We start from the raw sequence: 17360 nt of genomic DNA on the forward strand, positions 1-17360 counted from the left end.
GTTAATGGTGATTTGGAGTGTGCTGTTTTCAAAGTCTTAAGTTTGATTTTCTATAGTGTCCATGCATAACTACACTATGACTTTAAATGGGGACCGCAAATGGATGATGAAATCGGACCTTTTGAATTAAAAAATGCTATAGTTCTAGTATTAAAGTTAGTATGTTAAGAAGTTCTAAATTAATGGTTGCTATCCATGGGTCCATGATTAACATATTCAAGCGTAAGACCATTCTAAATTAGATGAAGTTCCAATAAAATCCCAGTTCTCTCTATAGCTCTTGTCAATTTGGGTTATGTAATGAACACGACATCACCGCAGCGTGTTTCACGTTTAGAGACCAAACTTGCAACTTGATATTACTTATATTCTCTTATAGTAATGTTTAGGATTCTTTTTTTGCTTCTGACAAAATAGAAATGTTTAGGATTCTTTTTTTGCTTCTGACAAAAAAAAGAAAAGGAAAAGAATAAGATTGTTTTATGCCATAATAAAAGTTTCTGGCTAGCTTTCAATTTACGATATGGTTAAATTATAGTTGTAGTAGTAGGTTTATATAGATATATTCAAGAGTTTTTTTTTTTTTTTACAAGATTGATTAAAGAGTTTAATATTTAAACATGGATTCTATAAATATTTTCACACAAAATAAATATTTTTACACAAACGATCCCTTAGATTTTTTTTTTTTTTTGTGGTGGTGGAGGTTTGAACCTCGGACCTTGCATATATTATGCATTGTCCATACCAACTGAGCTAAGCTCACGAGGACACATTCCCTTAGATTTATCACTTAAATATATATATATATATATATATATATATATATATATATATATATATATATATCCTTATTTATTAATTTTGTTACGTCTGCAGCAACTTAACCTAATTTTTTCCCGCTCATTTGCTTTATTAGGTTTGCAATTATTTAACCTAACAAATTCCATCTAAAAAAATGCATTGCACATCAATTTCATTCCTATCCGCTTGCCTTTTTTTTTTGAAGAAAATATTTTCTACCCTATCAATGATCTTACGGGTTAAAGATTATTTATTGGTCTCTATTATAGTCGAGAAAACCCGTGCGATGCACGGGTCAAAAGTCTAGTGTGTGTGTGTGTGTATATATATATATATATATATTAAGATATACACATTAAAAATCTAAACGGTTATAAGATCTTATTAAATATATGTGTAGAATTTTATATAATAAGTGTATATAAATTTAATTTAATTTGTAAATATAAGTGATCAAACGTTAAAATGTTGCAGAGACGTTTGATATGGTTGGGACTCGGGGTCGAACTCGCAATTTCTCACTTCTCTACACTTCTTGTGTGTGAGTTTCGTCACTAAACTCTTTAAAATAAAAACAAACGAAGTTAAGAAGCATATGAAAAATACTTAAATTTTGTCCATATAAAAAATATGATAGAAATCTCTAATAATACTTTAACTAATGATCTATTTTTTCTTGTCTCTTTTTCTTTAATAGTTTTTTTTAACAAGACAAACTGGAACATTATTACTATGAAAAAAGCATTATGTCTAGCACAAGCAGTGCCAAAACATAAGGTGCCAAATCAAACAATGCAAATGAAAAAAATTACTTGCTGAAACTCAAACACACTAGAGGATTAAGCCACCAATTATGATAATAATGGTTAAAGTATCCCATGTGCTATAGATCTTCTCTAGCCATGCAATAATTCACGCATACTTAATTTTTTTTTTCTTTTCAAATCACTCATTTATATTATATTCTCATATTTGCAAACTTTGCCTCCATAATATTTTCATCTATGCGATCCCCATTCAAAGACCATGATTCATGAAAAAAAGTCTTTAAATATATCAATTCAATCACCCCCTAAACACAATGAGATCTTTTTTTTTTTTTTTTTTGAGGTAGATAGTCGAAATGACAAAGTCATTATAAACACACATATATAACTGGAAGCGCCAGGGTTTGAACCCTAACCATGACATCTGACCTAACAATTTCGACATTTTATTAGTTGAGCTAAGACTTGTGAATAAACACAATGAGATTGAAAATATTAAATTATCGGGACACAATCTAAAAATAAATAAATTAAAGGGACTAAAATTAAAACTTCTCAATTGTCACATGGACCAAAAAAAAACACAAATAATCCAATAAAAATAAAGTAAACAGAGCATCTTTATTCATTTTTCTTTTTCTTTACCAATTGGCATGTTACTACTTCAAAAGCAAAAGTTCCATGGATCGTGATACTCAAATTAACAAACCCTCCAGAAGTTTGTTCTTTATCGTATTGAAGACAAAAAACAAAAAGAATGTGTACATAAGTTTGTACTTTCGTATTGAACACAAAAACAAAAAGAATATGTTTGTGAAATAATTTCAGTTAAATGACAATGAAATCCCTATTACAAAGCCAATCTCACATACCAACAAACATAGTCATGTGAGGGTATATTATGAAAACCACATCATATAATCATGTTTCACGTTTGTAGACCACTAATGAAGAAGCTACCTTCTTTATCTTTGTTTTTTACTTTTACTTTTAGAAATATTTGTCTATTGTACATGTCAAGTATAAATAGGGGATACACCTAGCAGAAATTAAGCAAGGTGACATAACTAATTTGCTAATTACTTATATCAAATCTTATTAATTTTTACACAAATCATCACCATGTCCACTGCATTGTCCAAAGATGTACCAATCAGTGGCACTACGACCCAAAAGAATGGTACCTCCCAAGAACAGAAATCTCAGCTCCCTAATCCCTTTAAGCTTGAGGATATTGATATCCTTAACAAAGTTTATATCACCCATGTCAAAGATTATGAGGAATATGATAATGAAACCCTTTTCAAGCTTGTCTCCAACATCCTCTCTGCCTCAACTCAGATTTCTGGAACTAATTCTGCACTTAACGTAATTAATTAACCTTTCACTTATACATTTTAATAAGTTTTGCAACTTACTTTATATTATTATTTATATAATGTCACACACACACATATTTTATTGTGCAATTTAATTGTTTTCAGACTCAGATTTCTTTCAAACCAGACTTCTCTGTCCTGAAGAGGATTTCTTGTCAGGTTAGTTGTTAATGTCGGTCATTTAAGTTGTTATTTTATACTTTGCATTTATGATAATAAAAAAAAAAAACTCCATCTGTTAATAAGGATAATTTAGTAAAATCACCATCTTGTTTCTTTCGTCTATCATCTTTTATTAATCTGTATGAAATGGTCAAATGCGACAATTATTGTGCAACAGAGTATGATAGATATACTGTTGCTAAATATGACAGATGATAACGACCCGCGGCACAGCAGAATGTGCACACCAGACAACAATGTGGATTCTCCATCACCTCAGAGACTTCTCCTGGGAAGCAAAAGCATTGATAACTCTAGCTGCATTCTCTTTGGAGTATGGTGCAATTACGTATCTTAATAGGATTCAATCATCAGACACACTTGGAAACTCATTGAAGCAACTTAGCCAAGTTCAATTCAGAAAGGTTCCTGCTGATATAACTGATCTTGTCACATTCTTATTGGATGTGTTACAAGACATTAAACAGTGGGCAGCATGGTCTGCTTTCGGTTATGACTTGGACGATGTTCATTCTTTGCCTGATGCTATGCAATGGATTCCTCTTGTTGTGTATTGGACAGTTGCTACCATTGTTGCATGTACTGGTAACCTCGTCGGTATATCGTAAGTTCTACTCTACTCAACTAAATGAAATTTCTCTCTAATTCCGTCACTATATCGTATATACATGTAAGTGTAAATGGTTCATTTTTTCTTGTAGGGAGCATATATTATCTGATTATAAAAAAAGGCTCTCTGATGTGGTGGTTAAGCAGTTGAGGCCTCATTTGGAAAGTTGCAAAGTGGAAATTGGTACATAAATAACTACATATGCGGTGCTTCTAAGTTTAATGTATTTTTTAATAAACTAAGTTTGATGTTAAATGCTAATTAATAATATATTGTTTCCAATTTTTGCAGGGAATATACACGCAAATGAAGATCGTCTGAAAGAGTCTGATACTATTAAAGATGTTGTTGCTTTCTTGAGACTTCTGATCAAAGGCAATGGAACTGATCAAATACCACCAATATTTATAGGCAACAACCAAGTTAAACAGGTTAGTGCTGGCCTGAGTGTCTTAACTATTATTGTCTCATATATATATATATACACACGCACACACATAGAGAGAGTATTTTTTTACTCAATAATCAAAGTAACTTTGTCAAAAAAATAAAATCAAAGTAACTTATCTTATATTGACAATTATTATGTCAATACCTAAAATAAAAAGAATGTCAACGCCATTTTTTTTATAGTGATCCCAATATAATTGTACTCAGATTCTTTAAGTAAGGTATTGAGTTCGAGTCTTGTAAATGAATAAAACATGGTTGTGAGTGGATATTTAACTAAAGATGACCATTAAGATTAATTTTCATGTGAAGATTAGTCATAGTTACAATTTTTTTATCCCCGACATGTTAATGAAATTTACTTTATATATATATATTGAAAAAAATTTACTTCATATACAAATGTCCAGATTTCTGTTTTCCATTTTGAATGATATGATTTTCAAATAAAATAATAAAATAACTTTTATATGAAATTAATACTTCACCTTGTAAAACACATGAATACATACATTACTAAATGATTACTATGCAGGGGAGCATCCAGCATAAGGCATAGTGTGGCTGTAGCCACACTAGATTATTACCCAATTTTTTTCTTCATATACTAGACTTAAATAATGCATTATATACAATTAATATATGTTGTATATTGTTTCATGTATTCTTACTTGGTATAAAAAGGACACATCCAAACCATTTTTGCTCTTGTGCTTTAAGTGTAACTAATTCGCTTTATTAATATATGTAGTTTCTTTGATATTTTAGTCACACCAATATGGATGGTCTAGGTCCGCCCTTTTACTATGTTATCTTTTACTTTTAATTTTTTTCTTCCCAACACAGGGTATTGAAGTCTTCAAGAAGAAGTGTGTGTTGCTGTTCATTTCGAGATTAGACAGCATTGGAGATGAGATTTTGATGTTAAATTCAATCTATAAAAGATTGCAAGACAAACCACAAGAAGTGATAAAAGGTTTCAAGAAAGAGGATTTCAAGATTTTGTGGATTCCCATTGTGGATAATTGGGATGAAGACAGCAAGAATGAGTTTAAATATTTGAAAGAAAGCATGAAATGGTATATGTTTGAGATTAAATAGAAAACATAACTTTAGATTTATGAAGTACGGATACAAACACGGATATGATACAGACATTGATACGCCGACACCGTTAATAATTTGATAAAATTACATAATTTAGTGTAAATATATGTGTCGGTGTCGTGTCGGTGTCACCGAAACACGTCTAATCCAATGAGTGTTTGTGCCTCGTAGCTTTTTAGATATGCTTAAATAATTTCCATGCATTTTGGTACTAACAATATTATTATTTTTGTTTTTAATAAAAGGTATGTGTTGGAACACTTCTCTGAGCTACCAGGGCGTGGGATAATAAAGAAAAAACTGAATTATGATATTGGTGACGATCCTATTTTCGCAGTGATCAACCCTCAAGGTGTTATAATGAATGAGAATGCAAGGAAAATTATCTTTGAATGGGGAATCGATGCTTTTCCTTTTAGGATAAGTGATGCTGAAGATATCTTCAAGAAATGGGAATGGTTTTGGAAGTTATTGAAGAAAGTAGATATCAATATTGAGGTGAGTCCAAACTACAGACACATTTTTAAACTTTCTACTTTCTTTTCTACTATTCACTACTAAAAATATTGAACAATAAAAAAAAAATCTTACTTGTTTACTAGAAAAATAGTGAAACATCCATAAATCTCTTGTTAATCTAAATCTAGAATTTATCAATGTTTTTTTATTATTCTTTTTTTTTTTTAAAGAATTTAGGGACGAAACTCAAATACAATAAATAATAAGAACAATTATTTTATTTTTTTAAGAAATCAAAATGATATATTAACACCAAACAACGGACTATCTAGGCGGCACAAGATGTACCATCTAAGACGACCGAAAAGTACAACAAGAGTTCAGCAAAAAGTATAATAAATTAGCCAATACCTGCACATAAGAATGGGTTTTGACACCAATTATGAAAGCTATAATAAAAGTTTACAGATGTAGCTTTAAACCACCAGAAGGAGAGAAGTTTAATATTCTCCAGTATCTGAGTCGGAGAATTTTCTTTATTTTGAAACAACCTGTCATTTCTTTCCTTCCATAACACCTACGAACAAGCAAACCAAATCAGATGCATAAGCAAACATCGAGATTTTCCATAGCCGGAAGAAGTACCAAATAGATAGAAATGATCTACAATATTAGATGGAGTAAACACCAAGCCAATTCCTAACCAACTACCATAACTGGCCAAAAAAATGACAAGACAAAAATAAGTGAGTCTCTGATTCCTGTTGCCCACAGCCAGAAACACACAGCCGAGCCTCAGAAGTAATAATGCCTCTACGAAACAAATTTGTCTTAGAGGGCAATCTATTCCGAAAAAGACCCCAAGCAAACACGGAAACCTTCAATCATAAGAACAATTAATAGATTGCAGATTCAAATTTGTATCCTATCATGTTAAATATCTCTACAACGATAGTTTTATCATCTAAGATGTATTTACGAATATTATATAATGTTTTTTTTACATGAACTTATCAATATATATGATGTTACCTATGATTCAGGGCATGAAATGGGATAGATACATATTCATCTATGGAGGCAACGACCCAAAGTGGGTCCAAGAATTCACAAGAGCAATTGGAAGCATTAAAAAACATCAAACCATAAAAAATGTGGACGTTGACATTGATTACCACCAACTAGGAAAAAAAAACCCAACAAAGATTCCATACTTTTGGATGGGTATAGATGGAAGAAAATTACAAAACAAAACATGCAAAGACAGCATAGACTGTGAGATACAAAATGCTGTAAAAAAATTGCTATGTCTCAAACAAGACCCATCAGGATGGGTTCTTCTATGTAGAGGGCATCATGTTACACTTTTTGGTCATGGTGAACCTATGTATCAAACTGTGGCTGATTTTGAAAAGTGGAAAAATAATGTGGTTGAGAAAGAAAGCTTTGATGAAGCTTTTCAGGAATATTATCAAACTAAGCTTACAGAGATGTCTTCTAGTGCTTCATGTGCTATTAATTCTTCAGATGTTCTTGCTACTATAACTTGTCCAAATCCTACTTGTGGACGTGTGATGGAGGTGACTTCTGTTAATTACAAGTGTTGCCATCGTGATGATCCAAATAGTTGCTGCATTTGATTCATGTTGAGGGAGAATTAATCAAGGAGCTAGCTATATATCTTCTAAAGTTTATGATTATCATAAGTTTGAAGTTTCAATTCAAGTTTAGTGTGTTTAATTTTGATATGCATATGTATGTGTGTTTTGGTCTAGACGAATTTATGTTGTGTGCTATAGCCAGTTTGTTCCCCTTGTTGAATGGGTTGAAACTAAATAATGGCTTTAATTCGTCTTGTATGTTGCTGAATTTATAGTGATTAATGAATAAAATTAGTTATGCAGTTATGCTTAGCTTACATGCACTTGTTTTAATATTTTTTATTTTATTTTTATAAGCAAATGTTAGTAAGTTGCGTTAGTTTTTAGATTTTGAACTTTGAACTCTGGATCTCGTGTATGTATTATTGTTAAGAGAAAAATGTTTCCAAAGAAGAAAGGTATACATGTAGAGAGAAAATTTTAAAAAGTTAATTTTTCAGTACAATAAAATGAAATTTTTTGCCAAAAAAGTTATTTTTTTAGTAAAATAAGAGGATCAAAAGTGTTTTAAGCCTAAATTTAAAGAAGTTAAATGAGAAAGGAACTAAGAAATCAAACATGTTTATGTGATTTATTTCAAAAAAAAAAATTAAACGACAAATGTTAATAATTATTTTTTGGGTTAGTGTTTTTTTCTTTTGTCCATGTTTGAACAAGTCCTTCAATTGTTTTAACATTTAACTCAAAATAGTTGAGCTAATGAGTTATCTCAATATTAAAATATCACACATGCTCTTTTCTTAAGATAACTTGTTAAAAAGGCTAACAAGGCTTACATAAAGTAACATAAATGAGAAATTCATGAAAATAATAATTTAAGGGACCAATTAAGGATGATAATAAACCGAGCCAACTCGAACATAATATAAAATTTGACTCGACAATTAATTCATTGAAATTGATTCATGAACCAAACAAGTTGAACTTGAACTAAAAATTAAGCTCGTTAACTAAATGCGTTTGACTTGACCTATATATATTTCGATATTTGGTTAATGAGACTCGTTTGGTTTTGAACTTTGTATTTGTGTTTATCTTTTGTACGCTCTGGTCTTTGCCTTTTTGAAAAGAAAAAAAAAACGATTTTTAAATTATGTGATTCGAACAAAGAAGTTGAATCAAACGAGTTGAACCAAATTATTTGTGAAACTGAGACAAGTTGAGTTTGAGCTGAAAAAAGTTTGTATCAAACTCAAATTGAATTTTAAGCCTAATCAATTTTTATTGATTCGAGTGAAGCTGATATGAGTTCGACTCAACTCATTTTAAAATTTAAGACCAATCCTAAAAAATGGTCAAACTTAAAAACCACAAATAGGAATTTTTCCTTTTCACAAATAGATACTCGTACATTGATATGAGTATTGAAAGTACTCGATCCATATACAATAAAACAATACAAAATAGTAAAAGGAAAATACATGATTACAAAAGAACCCCCAATTTTAGTAGAAAATCACACCCTAAATACACAATCCATAATATAAAGACAGCTCTGGAAGATTAGAACCTTTTTTTTCATTTCAATCGTCTATCCAAATAATTTTATGGCAGCCACTAATAATTGTTCTTTGCTTTTATTCAAAAAAAATAATAATTGTTCTTTGCTTTTCCATGTATGATGAAAACAGAGTTCTTGAGTAAGGATGTCCATTCGTACATGCAGAAAAGAAAGATGCCAAAGTAAATGTCGTAAGAGAGTTTAAGTCTTGAAACCAATCCACTAAATTTGACTCAAATTAATTGAGATTCAATGTGTGTTTTGAGAAGTCTCTTTTTTGACAAAAACAAAATAATATTCATTCATTCAAATCGAGAGATTACATCATTCAACACTGCTAAAAATGTAAAGGATGAACTTGCGAACAAACTCACATGATCCAAGTTAATAGCATATAACGGCATAATGCCTACAAAAATGTATGATAAAATTAAAGTGACAGGAATATTCGTGGCCTCCGGATCTGCAACGTTGACGCCCAAATCTTTGATTGAATAATCAATCTTTCAAGAAGACGGGAAATCAAACAGCGCCGCACAAGACGACGAACAACAAACCACCACACTTAGATGATGAAATCACAAAGACAAAACCTAGATCTATGTGAAAATCACTTATTTAGATTGAATAGTGAGAAAAAGATGAAGAGGGGGTGATTCCAGGTCAAAAAGTTGACCCAAAACCACCCCTCAATGAAGAAACTGAAAGAGAAAACCTACAGAGCGAGAAAACTAGGGGTCGGACAAAGAGTTGTGATGTGTTTTGAAAAGTCTCTAAATACTTATCTTTCTTATATCTTTAAAATTTATTATAATTTTAGATATATATTAACTTTAATATATCTTATAATTTCTTACATTTCCTGTATACGTGGTGCCTTTGAATCTTTTTTTTTATTTTTAAGGAAACATGCTTATAGCATTTCATTGGTAATAAGAGTTTCAATACAATTGGGTATATCATAATAAACAGCGGGACTAGCTAATAGCGTGGTTTCTCTTGCAAGAGCATGAGCAACCGCGTTGGTTTGTCGCCTAACAAACTCCACCCTAGAGTTAGAAAAGAAAGAGCTAAATAGCAAACGACAAGATGAAATAATGGAACCGAATTCAGATGTGTCGTTCCTAGTAGACTGAAAGGCCTCAAATGTCAACTTAGAGTCCGTTTCAAAATCCACGCTATCGAACTGCATATCACTTAGCCATTGTAAAGCCAAATGTAAACCTAAAGTTTCACCAACATCAACCGAAACAATACAAGGATATGTAACAGTCTTGGCCAGAACAAAAGTACCGTCTGAATCACGAACACAAATACCAATACCTGTACGATTGAAATGAGAGGAGAAAGCCGCATTGATGTTGCATTTATATCTCCCCGACATAGGGTGCTGCCACGCAGTAACAATATGTTGTGCTGTAGTAGAACCCCCACATCCGGAGTCGGTGAAGGCTGATGATGCGCATTTGATGCAAGGACAGCAGGAGCATTCGCCAGTTGCCAATCAACGACCATATTCCTAGCGCGCTCCACAACCGTAGCACTGGTTTCTGTAGTATTGTCCCAAACTCTGAGATTGCGGTGTTTCCAAATGCTCCAAAAGACAGTTGTCAGGCATTGGAACTAAATCAACAGACAAATGCTCTAGAAGTGAGAAAATGCTCCAAAAGACAGTTGTCAGGCGTTGGGACCCACCATCTATTTTTTTGTGTCTATCTCTTTCATAATGGCAAACTCCATTTATTTTCATAAATTGATAGGATTTCAACTCAATGCATACTGCATACATACTTCCCATAGCAAATATTTTATCTACATCTCAGTACACTCTATTGAGGTCAGCCTAATGTATTTGTAGATCTAAAACGAATTTTAAATTGAGGTCTCTTTTTTTTGGTACAACAAAAAAAATAAGAACACTAAATACTACTCCCTCCGTTTCAAAATGAATGTCGTTTTAGGTGTTTACACACATATTAAGAAATGCAATGATTAAAAGAAAGAGAATGGTTATTTTACCAAATTATCCTTATTAACTATTGGTTAGTTTTAAAAATAATATTTTGGAAGTAGTGTGCAGAGTATTAATTAGAGGGTACAATTGAAAAGAAAAAGTTATTATTGCATTGGAACTAAAAGTGACATTCATTTTGAAACAATTTTTTTGGCTAAAGCGACACTCATTTTGAAACGGAAGGAGTATTAATTAAACTAAATTAAGAACACTAAATGTATAATTCTATTTTATGCATGTCAGACACTAAATACATCATGTATCACTCTCACTCAAAGTTCGACAATTGATTCATCATGTTGTGGGAGGCTAACTCCTTCCGTTAGACTCAACCCCATCAATGCTAGAACTTTTTTAAACAAAAGTTTCGTTTAATTAATAGTATATGTTGAAAATAATATAATATTTAATATACATTTTTTTTACCGATTGTTAAACCTTGAAATAACAAAGTAATAATATTGAATTCTAACACAAATATAAATTACTTTTTTACCTTTGCATATTTTGGTTGCATGCAACTTGTCTTAATATATTTCCAAAAACTAACATCATATTCATAGAAATATGAAGAGAAACAGAATTTAAGATACATATAACCAAACAAATAGCTACATTTATGATCAAACTTGCAACATGAACTACATGTCTACAACTATCAATCAAGTTAGGCGCAAAAATATTAAAAGAATTTGACTTATGAAAATATAATTTATACGAAAAAGATTTAGGGACCTGATATTTGGCCTAAAAAACTTGGAGGCCTAAAGCCGTTGCTTTAGTGACAATATGTGAAGCCCCGATACTTCAAAAATGGTGAAGAATCGTGTCTGATACATATCTGATACCGACACGTCTCGATACGTCCCAATACGCGTATCAGAGAAGTATCAGCCAATTGATATTTATTTTTTTTGAAAAAAAATGACCGGTACGTGTCGGATACGGCTAACTTATACTCCGACACCGATACTTCTGTCTTACATATTTAAAAAAAATAATAAAAGAATAGGAAAATAAAAGTGCATGTTTCTTTCAAAAACATATTGTCTCTTCTAACACAGAAAAATAGGCTTCCTTGTCACAATTTAGCGATAGCTATTCCCTCTTCTAACCATTACAACCGATTAACTCAATCTCAACATCAACATCATCGTTGCCTCCATCAACACCTCCAATGAGTTATACTTTGTTTCCCCTCTCTCTATGTTATGTTGCTTGTGTTCTTCACCCTTTAATATCTTCTTCTCTCTAATTGGGAAAAAAATTTGTTTTAAAATTGTTTATTTTCAATCTCAATTAGTGTTAACTATTAAGTAGTCAACATTAGACAATGATGTTCTTTTTTATAGTACTAATGATGTTCTTTTTCGAAGATACTAATGATGTTTAGCTATATTCTAATTTGTGCAAAAAAAATATGTAATTGTCACTTGTTTTGATCATTTTCATTAATGTGAATGTTTGTTTATTATCATTTTTAGTTATGTTTATACTATTAATTTTAAATTTAATTTTTTAATAATGTATCGAGGCCGTATCATATCGGGAGTTTTGAAAAATTTCTCATATCACCGTATCGATATCATATCGTATCTATATATCACCGTATCAATATCGTATCGTATATGTATCGTGTGTTTCATAGGTGACAATCCCTTTGGGCAGGCTCTGCACTCTACGACAAGAATATGAAAGAAATAAAAGAGTTAAATACAAACTTAAAATGTTTTCGTCTGATATATTATTCTGGATGATGCGAGACTTGTACGAAGATTTTATTTTACTTTTTTTTTTTTTCAATCAACTCCAACATGTTTAAAGTTATACTCTAGACCAAAAAAAAAAAAAAGTTATACTAAGATTTGTTGTAAGATTTCGTCACGAAAGCATCTTTATTGATAAGTAACATTAAGGAATATATTTTTGTTCTTTCCTTGGAGACAAAACATTTTTCTCCAGTTACTTGATTTTACTTTTTCCTATTATAACAGTGGAATGAAACAATTTTTTACAAAAGTTTGGTGAAATCCCAAGCAAAAAGACATTGATATCCTAAGCATCTTACGTGACTAATGAAGCCTATAAGGGGCATGTTGTGAAAATCATATCAGAGTGGCATGTTTTACACCTGAACAAGGCCCCATTAGAAGCTACCAAGTATATTTTTCTCTTTATGTTCAAGTAAAAAACAATTATCTTATATACTAAAGTAGTTATGCCAAGTGTAAACTCTTATGATTTTAGAGGCTATAAATATGTGGCAGCACCAATACTACAACACAAAGTATCCAATTTACTTATTCACTGATAATAGCCTAAAGTTGAATTTATCAATATGTCATTGTCCAATGGAACTAAGCTGCCAAACCCATTTGATCTGGATGAGTCTCAAATCCTGGATAAAGTTTATCTGACTCACCTCCATGATGATGACAAGTGTGATAAAGATGTCCTTTTCCACATTCTGTCCAATGTTATACTTAGGGTAAACTCACCTTCTTATGTTCATTTTTTATTTCTTTTTTCATTTGAACGCATTATTGATCATTAATGATTTCCTATAAAGCACGGACGCCAGATATGATACGGATACTGACACAGATAATAATTTAATAAATTGATATAATTCAGTGTAATCATATGTGTCGTGTCGGTATCGGACACCGATGTGTCGACACCAAGACACACCTAATCCAAAGATTGTCTGTGTTTCATAGATGATTTCTCTTTCTATATATGCATTTATTTATTTATAACACCACTTTCTCAATGTACTGATATCTAAGTATTATTATGTTTATTACACACATACCACTACATAGAAAAATGTTATATGTTTAGTAGTTACATAAACACAAATTCTATAGTAGACCACCTTAAACTTTGGCGCTAACCAACTTTAATCCACAAAAGTAGAAGTTTACGATCCTTATTGTCATAATGTCTAAGATAGCAAGAGAAAACATATCAATGTGCCTCAAAATTTAACTTATATTTGTTTTCCCTTGTTTATTTCAAGCCTATGTTATCTTTGACTCTAGCTACTGTGCGTTGGATTATAACTTATAGTTGTTTTCCCTTATATTTGTTTTCCCTTGTTTATTTCAAACCTACGCCTCTAGTTACTCCCGCCGGATATTTTTTTTTTTTTTGGAGAACTAACATTTTTATTGGTTTACCAAATGAATCACAGACAAGGCTAGCAGAAAGCAGAGCTGGTTTCGAGCCAGAATTTCGCACAATGAAGCTGATTTCTTGCCAGGTTAATTATTATGGCATAATCATAATTAATCACTACTTTATTTCTATAATTTTATTAAGTTAAATGAAATGTGTCATGCTTTTATAATGTTTCAAAAATGGGAGAGTTTGTTATATGACATTGTGTATGTAGTGCGCGTTTTGTGTATGACTATTACTAAATTATCCTCTCTGACATTATCAACAGATGATAACCACGCCTCGTGGCGAACGCTATGTGCATCAAACAACAATGTGGATACTTCAACAGCTGAAAACCTATTCATGGGATGCAAAAGCACTTGTAGCCCTAGCTGCTTTCACTTTGGAATATGGAAATCTTTTGTACCTCACTGAGACTTCAACCTCATCAGATCAACTTGTTAACTCTTTGAAAACCCTGAATCAAATTCAAAACAGAAAGATCACTGTCCCTGTCACAGATTTGGTGGAGTTGATAATGGAAGTGCTTCTGCATATTCATGAGTGGGCCACTTGGTCTAGTGTTGGTTATGACACTCTTGATGTTCCTTCTTTGTCTGATGCATTGCAAGTTATCCCTGTTGCTGTTTATTGGATAATTGCTTCCATTGTTGCTGCTACTGGCAACATCATTGGTGTATCGTAAGTTATATATCTTCTTTTCGTTCCATTTTGGTTCCTTAAGTTATAAATGTAAGACACTTAGGTCCGTTAAGTTTATTTTTCGTTCTATTTTAGTCTCTTAATCACTAAGTTATAGATGTTAGACGCTTTAGTCATTTCTGTCATTTTTTCATATGAGTTCGTCATAGATGAACGAAGAAATTAAATTGTTTTACATGTAATATTTAACATACATTTGTATTAATTGTAGCAATTCTTTTTTTTTTTTTTTTTGTTCTTGTTTCAGGGACTATACACTATCAGATTTTAAAGACAAACTTAATTTTGTTGATTCTAAGTTGAAGGAACATCTGAAACTAATCAAATCACAAATAGGTGACACACTTGGTGGTTATTTTTTTTGTATACATGTTAGGAAGCAAAGTTATTTTCAATCATTTTTGGAGAATAGAGTTAAGTGCTATGTCCATATATATTTGTTGCAGATTCTGTTGAAGAATACTTGAAGCGCAAGAAAGCAATTTCCAATCCTAAAGATATTATAGATTTCTTGAAGCTTCTGATCCAACGCAATGGAGATAATCTCCTAATATATGATGGCACCACCAAAAACAAAACGGTTAGCACTAAAGCCTCGACTTTTGTTTATTGTTATATTGTATGATATAACGATTATGTTTCGTTTTGTTTTCATGTATCAAACAGGATTTAGAAGTCTTCAAAGACAAATATGTGCTGTTGTTCATTTCAAGCCTCAGCAAAGTTGACGATGAAATTCTGCTGTTAAACTCTATCCATGACAGATTGCAGGACAATCCACAAGAAGCCATAAAAGGTTACAAAAAAGAGGATTTCAAGATTTTGTGGATCCCCGTCTTTGACGATGACCAGAAGACCAGATTTGATTCTTTGAAGAATAAGATCAGATTTTATGCAGTGGATTACTCTTCTGAGTTACCTGGCATTGGACTCATAAGAGAGCATTTGAACTTTTGGGATAAGCCTATCGTCCCGGTGTTGGGCCCTTTAGGTGAAATAATGAATGATGATGCAATGGACTTGATTTTTCAATGGGGGATAGATGCACTCCCTTTTAGGAAACAAGATGGTTATGATCTTACTCAAAAATGGAAGTGGTTTTGGGATGTAACAAAGAGAGTGAATCTTGGAATACAGGTAATTCAGTACAACATTTTGTTTTACACATACACGCAAATTTAAGTTTATTATAAGATCTAGGTTTTAGGATATTATAAGATCTATGAGAAACTCATATGAAAAACTTAGTGATTCATATATATATGTTTTCTGTGTGAGTTACTAGGTGAAAGGAGACAGATACATATTCATCTATGGAGGCAGTGACAAAAAATGGATCCAAGACTTCACCTTGGCATTGGAGAAAACAAAAAGGCATGAAACTATCTTAAGGGCAGATGCTATAATAGAACACTATCACTTGGGAAAAGACGACCCTAAGATCGTTCCTCGTTTTTGGATTGAAATAGAAAACAAGAGACTCAAGAAACACCAAGATGCTATAGACTGTGAGATTCAAGATATTGTGAAGAGTTTGCTTTGTCTCAAACAAGATCCACAAGGTTGGGTTATTCTCACCAAAGGCTACAATGTTAAGCTTTTAGGGCATGGTGAGCCTATGTATCAAACTTTGGCTGATTTTGATGTATGGAAAGATAGAGTGCTACAAAAAGAAGGATTTGATATTGCATTCAAAGAGTATTATGAGACTAAGGTTAAAGATACATATGCTAAGCAACCATGTGAAATGATCAATGTTGATAATAATATCAATGGAAATGTTATAGCAACTATATCATGCCCAAATCCTACTTGTGGACGTGTGATGGAGGTGACTTCTGTTAACTACAAGTGTTGCCACCGTGATGATGCTGCTCCACAGAATGGCAAGAAGTGAATCTGAGAGAGGGAAGAGGTTACTACTATAAGTTTGCTATATAGCTTATATAATTTGGGAAAGTTTGAATTTCTGTTATTATCTACATTTTTCTATATTTATGCATGTGTGTATGTGATGAAGATGAAAGTCTAGTACTATGTAACCACCTTGTTTACCCTTTGATGCAAGGGTGGAAAATAAATTATGGCTTCATTTCATCTGCATTTTAATTATAAGATTGAATAAATACTTTGCATGCACATAAATCTGCATGCAATTGCAATTCCCTTTTGTTCCATTCATTTAGTTATTTAACATGTTAACATGTTATTGCTTACTGCCTATGTATTAATGAAACAATGAGTAACTAATTAACAAAGTACTTTTTTTACGGTAAATATAAATTTCATTTATAAAAACATAAGGCACATAAAAAGTGATCCAAAACCTAAAGAAATAAAATTGAACCAAGATCTCGAGCCTACTTTCCAACTAAAATGCTTTGTAAAACTGAAAACTATGGAAATTAGATGCTTGACGGAATGAGCGGTTAGAAATAGAATAAAAATTAACAAGTCACACTTGTGATCATCTATGTAATCCCTTATTTCGTGAGACAAAACATTTCCATAATAAAACAATAGTACAATATTTTTTA

The 17360-nt window shown here is 31.7% G+C and overlaps 3 protein-coding genes across 6 annotated transcripts; 2 read left to right on the plus strand and 1 right to left on the minus strand.

Annotated features, from left to right (window-relative positions):
* Positions 1–2622: 2622 nt before the first annotated feature.
* Positions 2623–7677, plus strand: LOC146956694 (protein SIEVE ELEMENT OCCLUSION B-like). 2 transcript variants are annotated; one of them, XM_085730778.1, is made up of 8 exons: positions 2623–2939; positions 3056–3109; positions 3325–3737; positions 3835–3926; positions 4035–4174; positions 5040–5272; positions 5546–5798; positions 6803–7677. In XM_085730778.1, the coding sequence occupies exons 1-8, from the start codon at positions 2694–2696 to the stop codon at positions 7397–7399; spliced, it is 2028 nt and encodes a 675-aa protein (XP_085586904.1). In that variant the 5' UTR covers positions 2623–2693; the 3' UTR covers positions 7400–7677. The 2 variants fall into 2 exon arrangements, with proteins under 2 accessions (XP_085586904.1, XP_085586913.1); XM_085730787.1 differs by having other exon boundaries at positions 3062–3109.
* Positions 7678–9834: 2157 nt separating this feature from the next.
* On the minus strand, positions 9835–10305 carry LOC146956695 (uncharacterized). Its single transcript, XM_085749622.1, has one exon. It carries the CDS (start codon positions 10303–10305, stop codon positions 9835–9837), a length of 471 nt encoding a protein of 156 aa, XP_085605748.1.
* Positions 10306–13219: 2914 nt separating this feature from the next.
* Positions 13220–16985, plus strand: LOC146956696 (protein SIEVE ELEMENT OCCLUSION B-like). Of its 3 annotated transcripts, none has more exons than XM_085730797.1 (7): positions 13220–13423; positions 14132–14200; positions 14387–14802; positions 15071–15159; positions 15270–15403; positions 15490–15960; positions 16109–16985. In XM_085730797.1, exons 1-7 carry the CDS (start codon positions 13274–13276, stop codon positions 16718–16720), a joined length of 1941 nt encoding a protein of 646 aa, XP_085586923.1. In that variant the 5' UTR covers positions 13220–13273; the 3' UTR covers positions 16721–16985. The 3 variants fall into 3 exon arrangements, with proteins under 3 accessions (XP_085586923.1, XP_085586942.1, XP_085586934.1); XM_085730816.1 differs by lacking the exon at positions 13220–13423 and adding an exon at positions 13710–13850; XM_085730808.1 differs by lacking the exon at positions 13220–13423 and adding an exon at positions 13888–13984.
* Positions 16986–17360: the final 375 nt, after the last annotated feature.

The sequence above is a fragment of the Medicago sativa genome, chromosome 1 (genome assembly GCF_051527215.1).
Source record: "Medicago sativa cultivar Bolivia chromosome 1, Bolivia_mono, whole genome shotgun sequence".
NCBI lineage: Eukaryota > Viridiplantae > Streptophyta > Magnoliopsida > Fabales > Fabaceae > Medicago > Medicago sativa.

Excerpts from the sequence above, each read along its gene's own strand:
- LOC146956695 (XM_085749622.1), bottom strand. The coding sequence starts at position 10,305 with ATGTCGGGGAGATATAAATGCAACATCAATGCGGCTTTCTCCTCTCAT.
- LOC146956694 (XM_085730778.1), top strand. The coding sequence starts at position 2,694 with ATGTCCACTGCATTGTCCAAAGATGTACCAATCAGTGGCACTACGACC. Across the intron at positions 2,940-3,055 it reads GAACTAATTCTGCACTTAAC|ACTCAGATTTCTTTCAAACC; the intron begins GTAATTAATTAA and ends AATTGTTTTCAG. Across the intron at positions 4,175-5,039 it reads GCAACAACCAAGTTAAACAG|GGTATTGAAGTCTTCAAGAA; the intron begins GTTAGTGCTGGC and ends TTCCCAACACAG.
- LOC146956696 (XM_085730797.1), top strand. The coding sequence starts at position 13,274 with ATGTCATTGTCCAATGGAACTAAGCTGCCAAACCCATTTGATCTGGAT. Across the intron at positions 14,803-15,070 it reads GGCAACATCATTGGTGTATC|GGACTATACACTATCAGATT; the intron begins GTAAGTTATATA and ends TTCTTGTTTCAG. Across the intron at positions 15,404-15,489 it reads GCACCACCAAAAACAAAACG|GATTTAGAAGTCTTCAAAGA; the intron begins GTTAGCACTAAA and ends TGTATCAAACAG.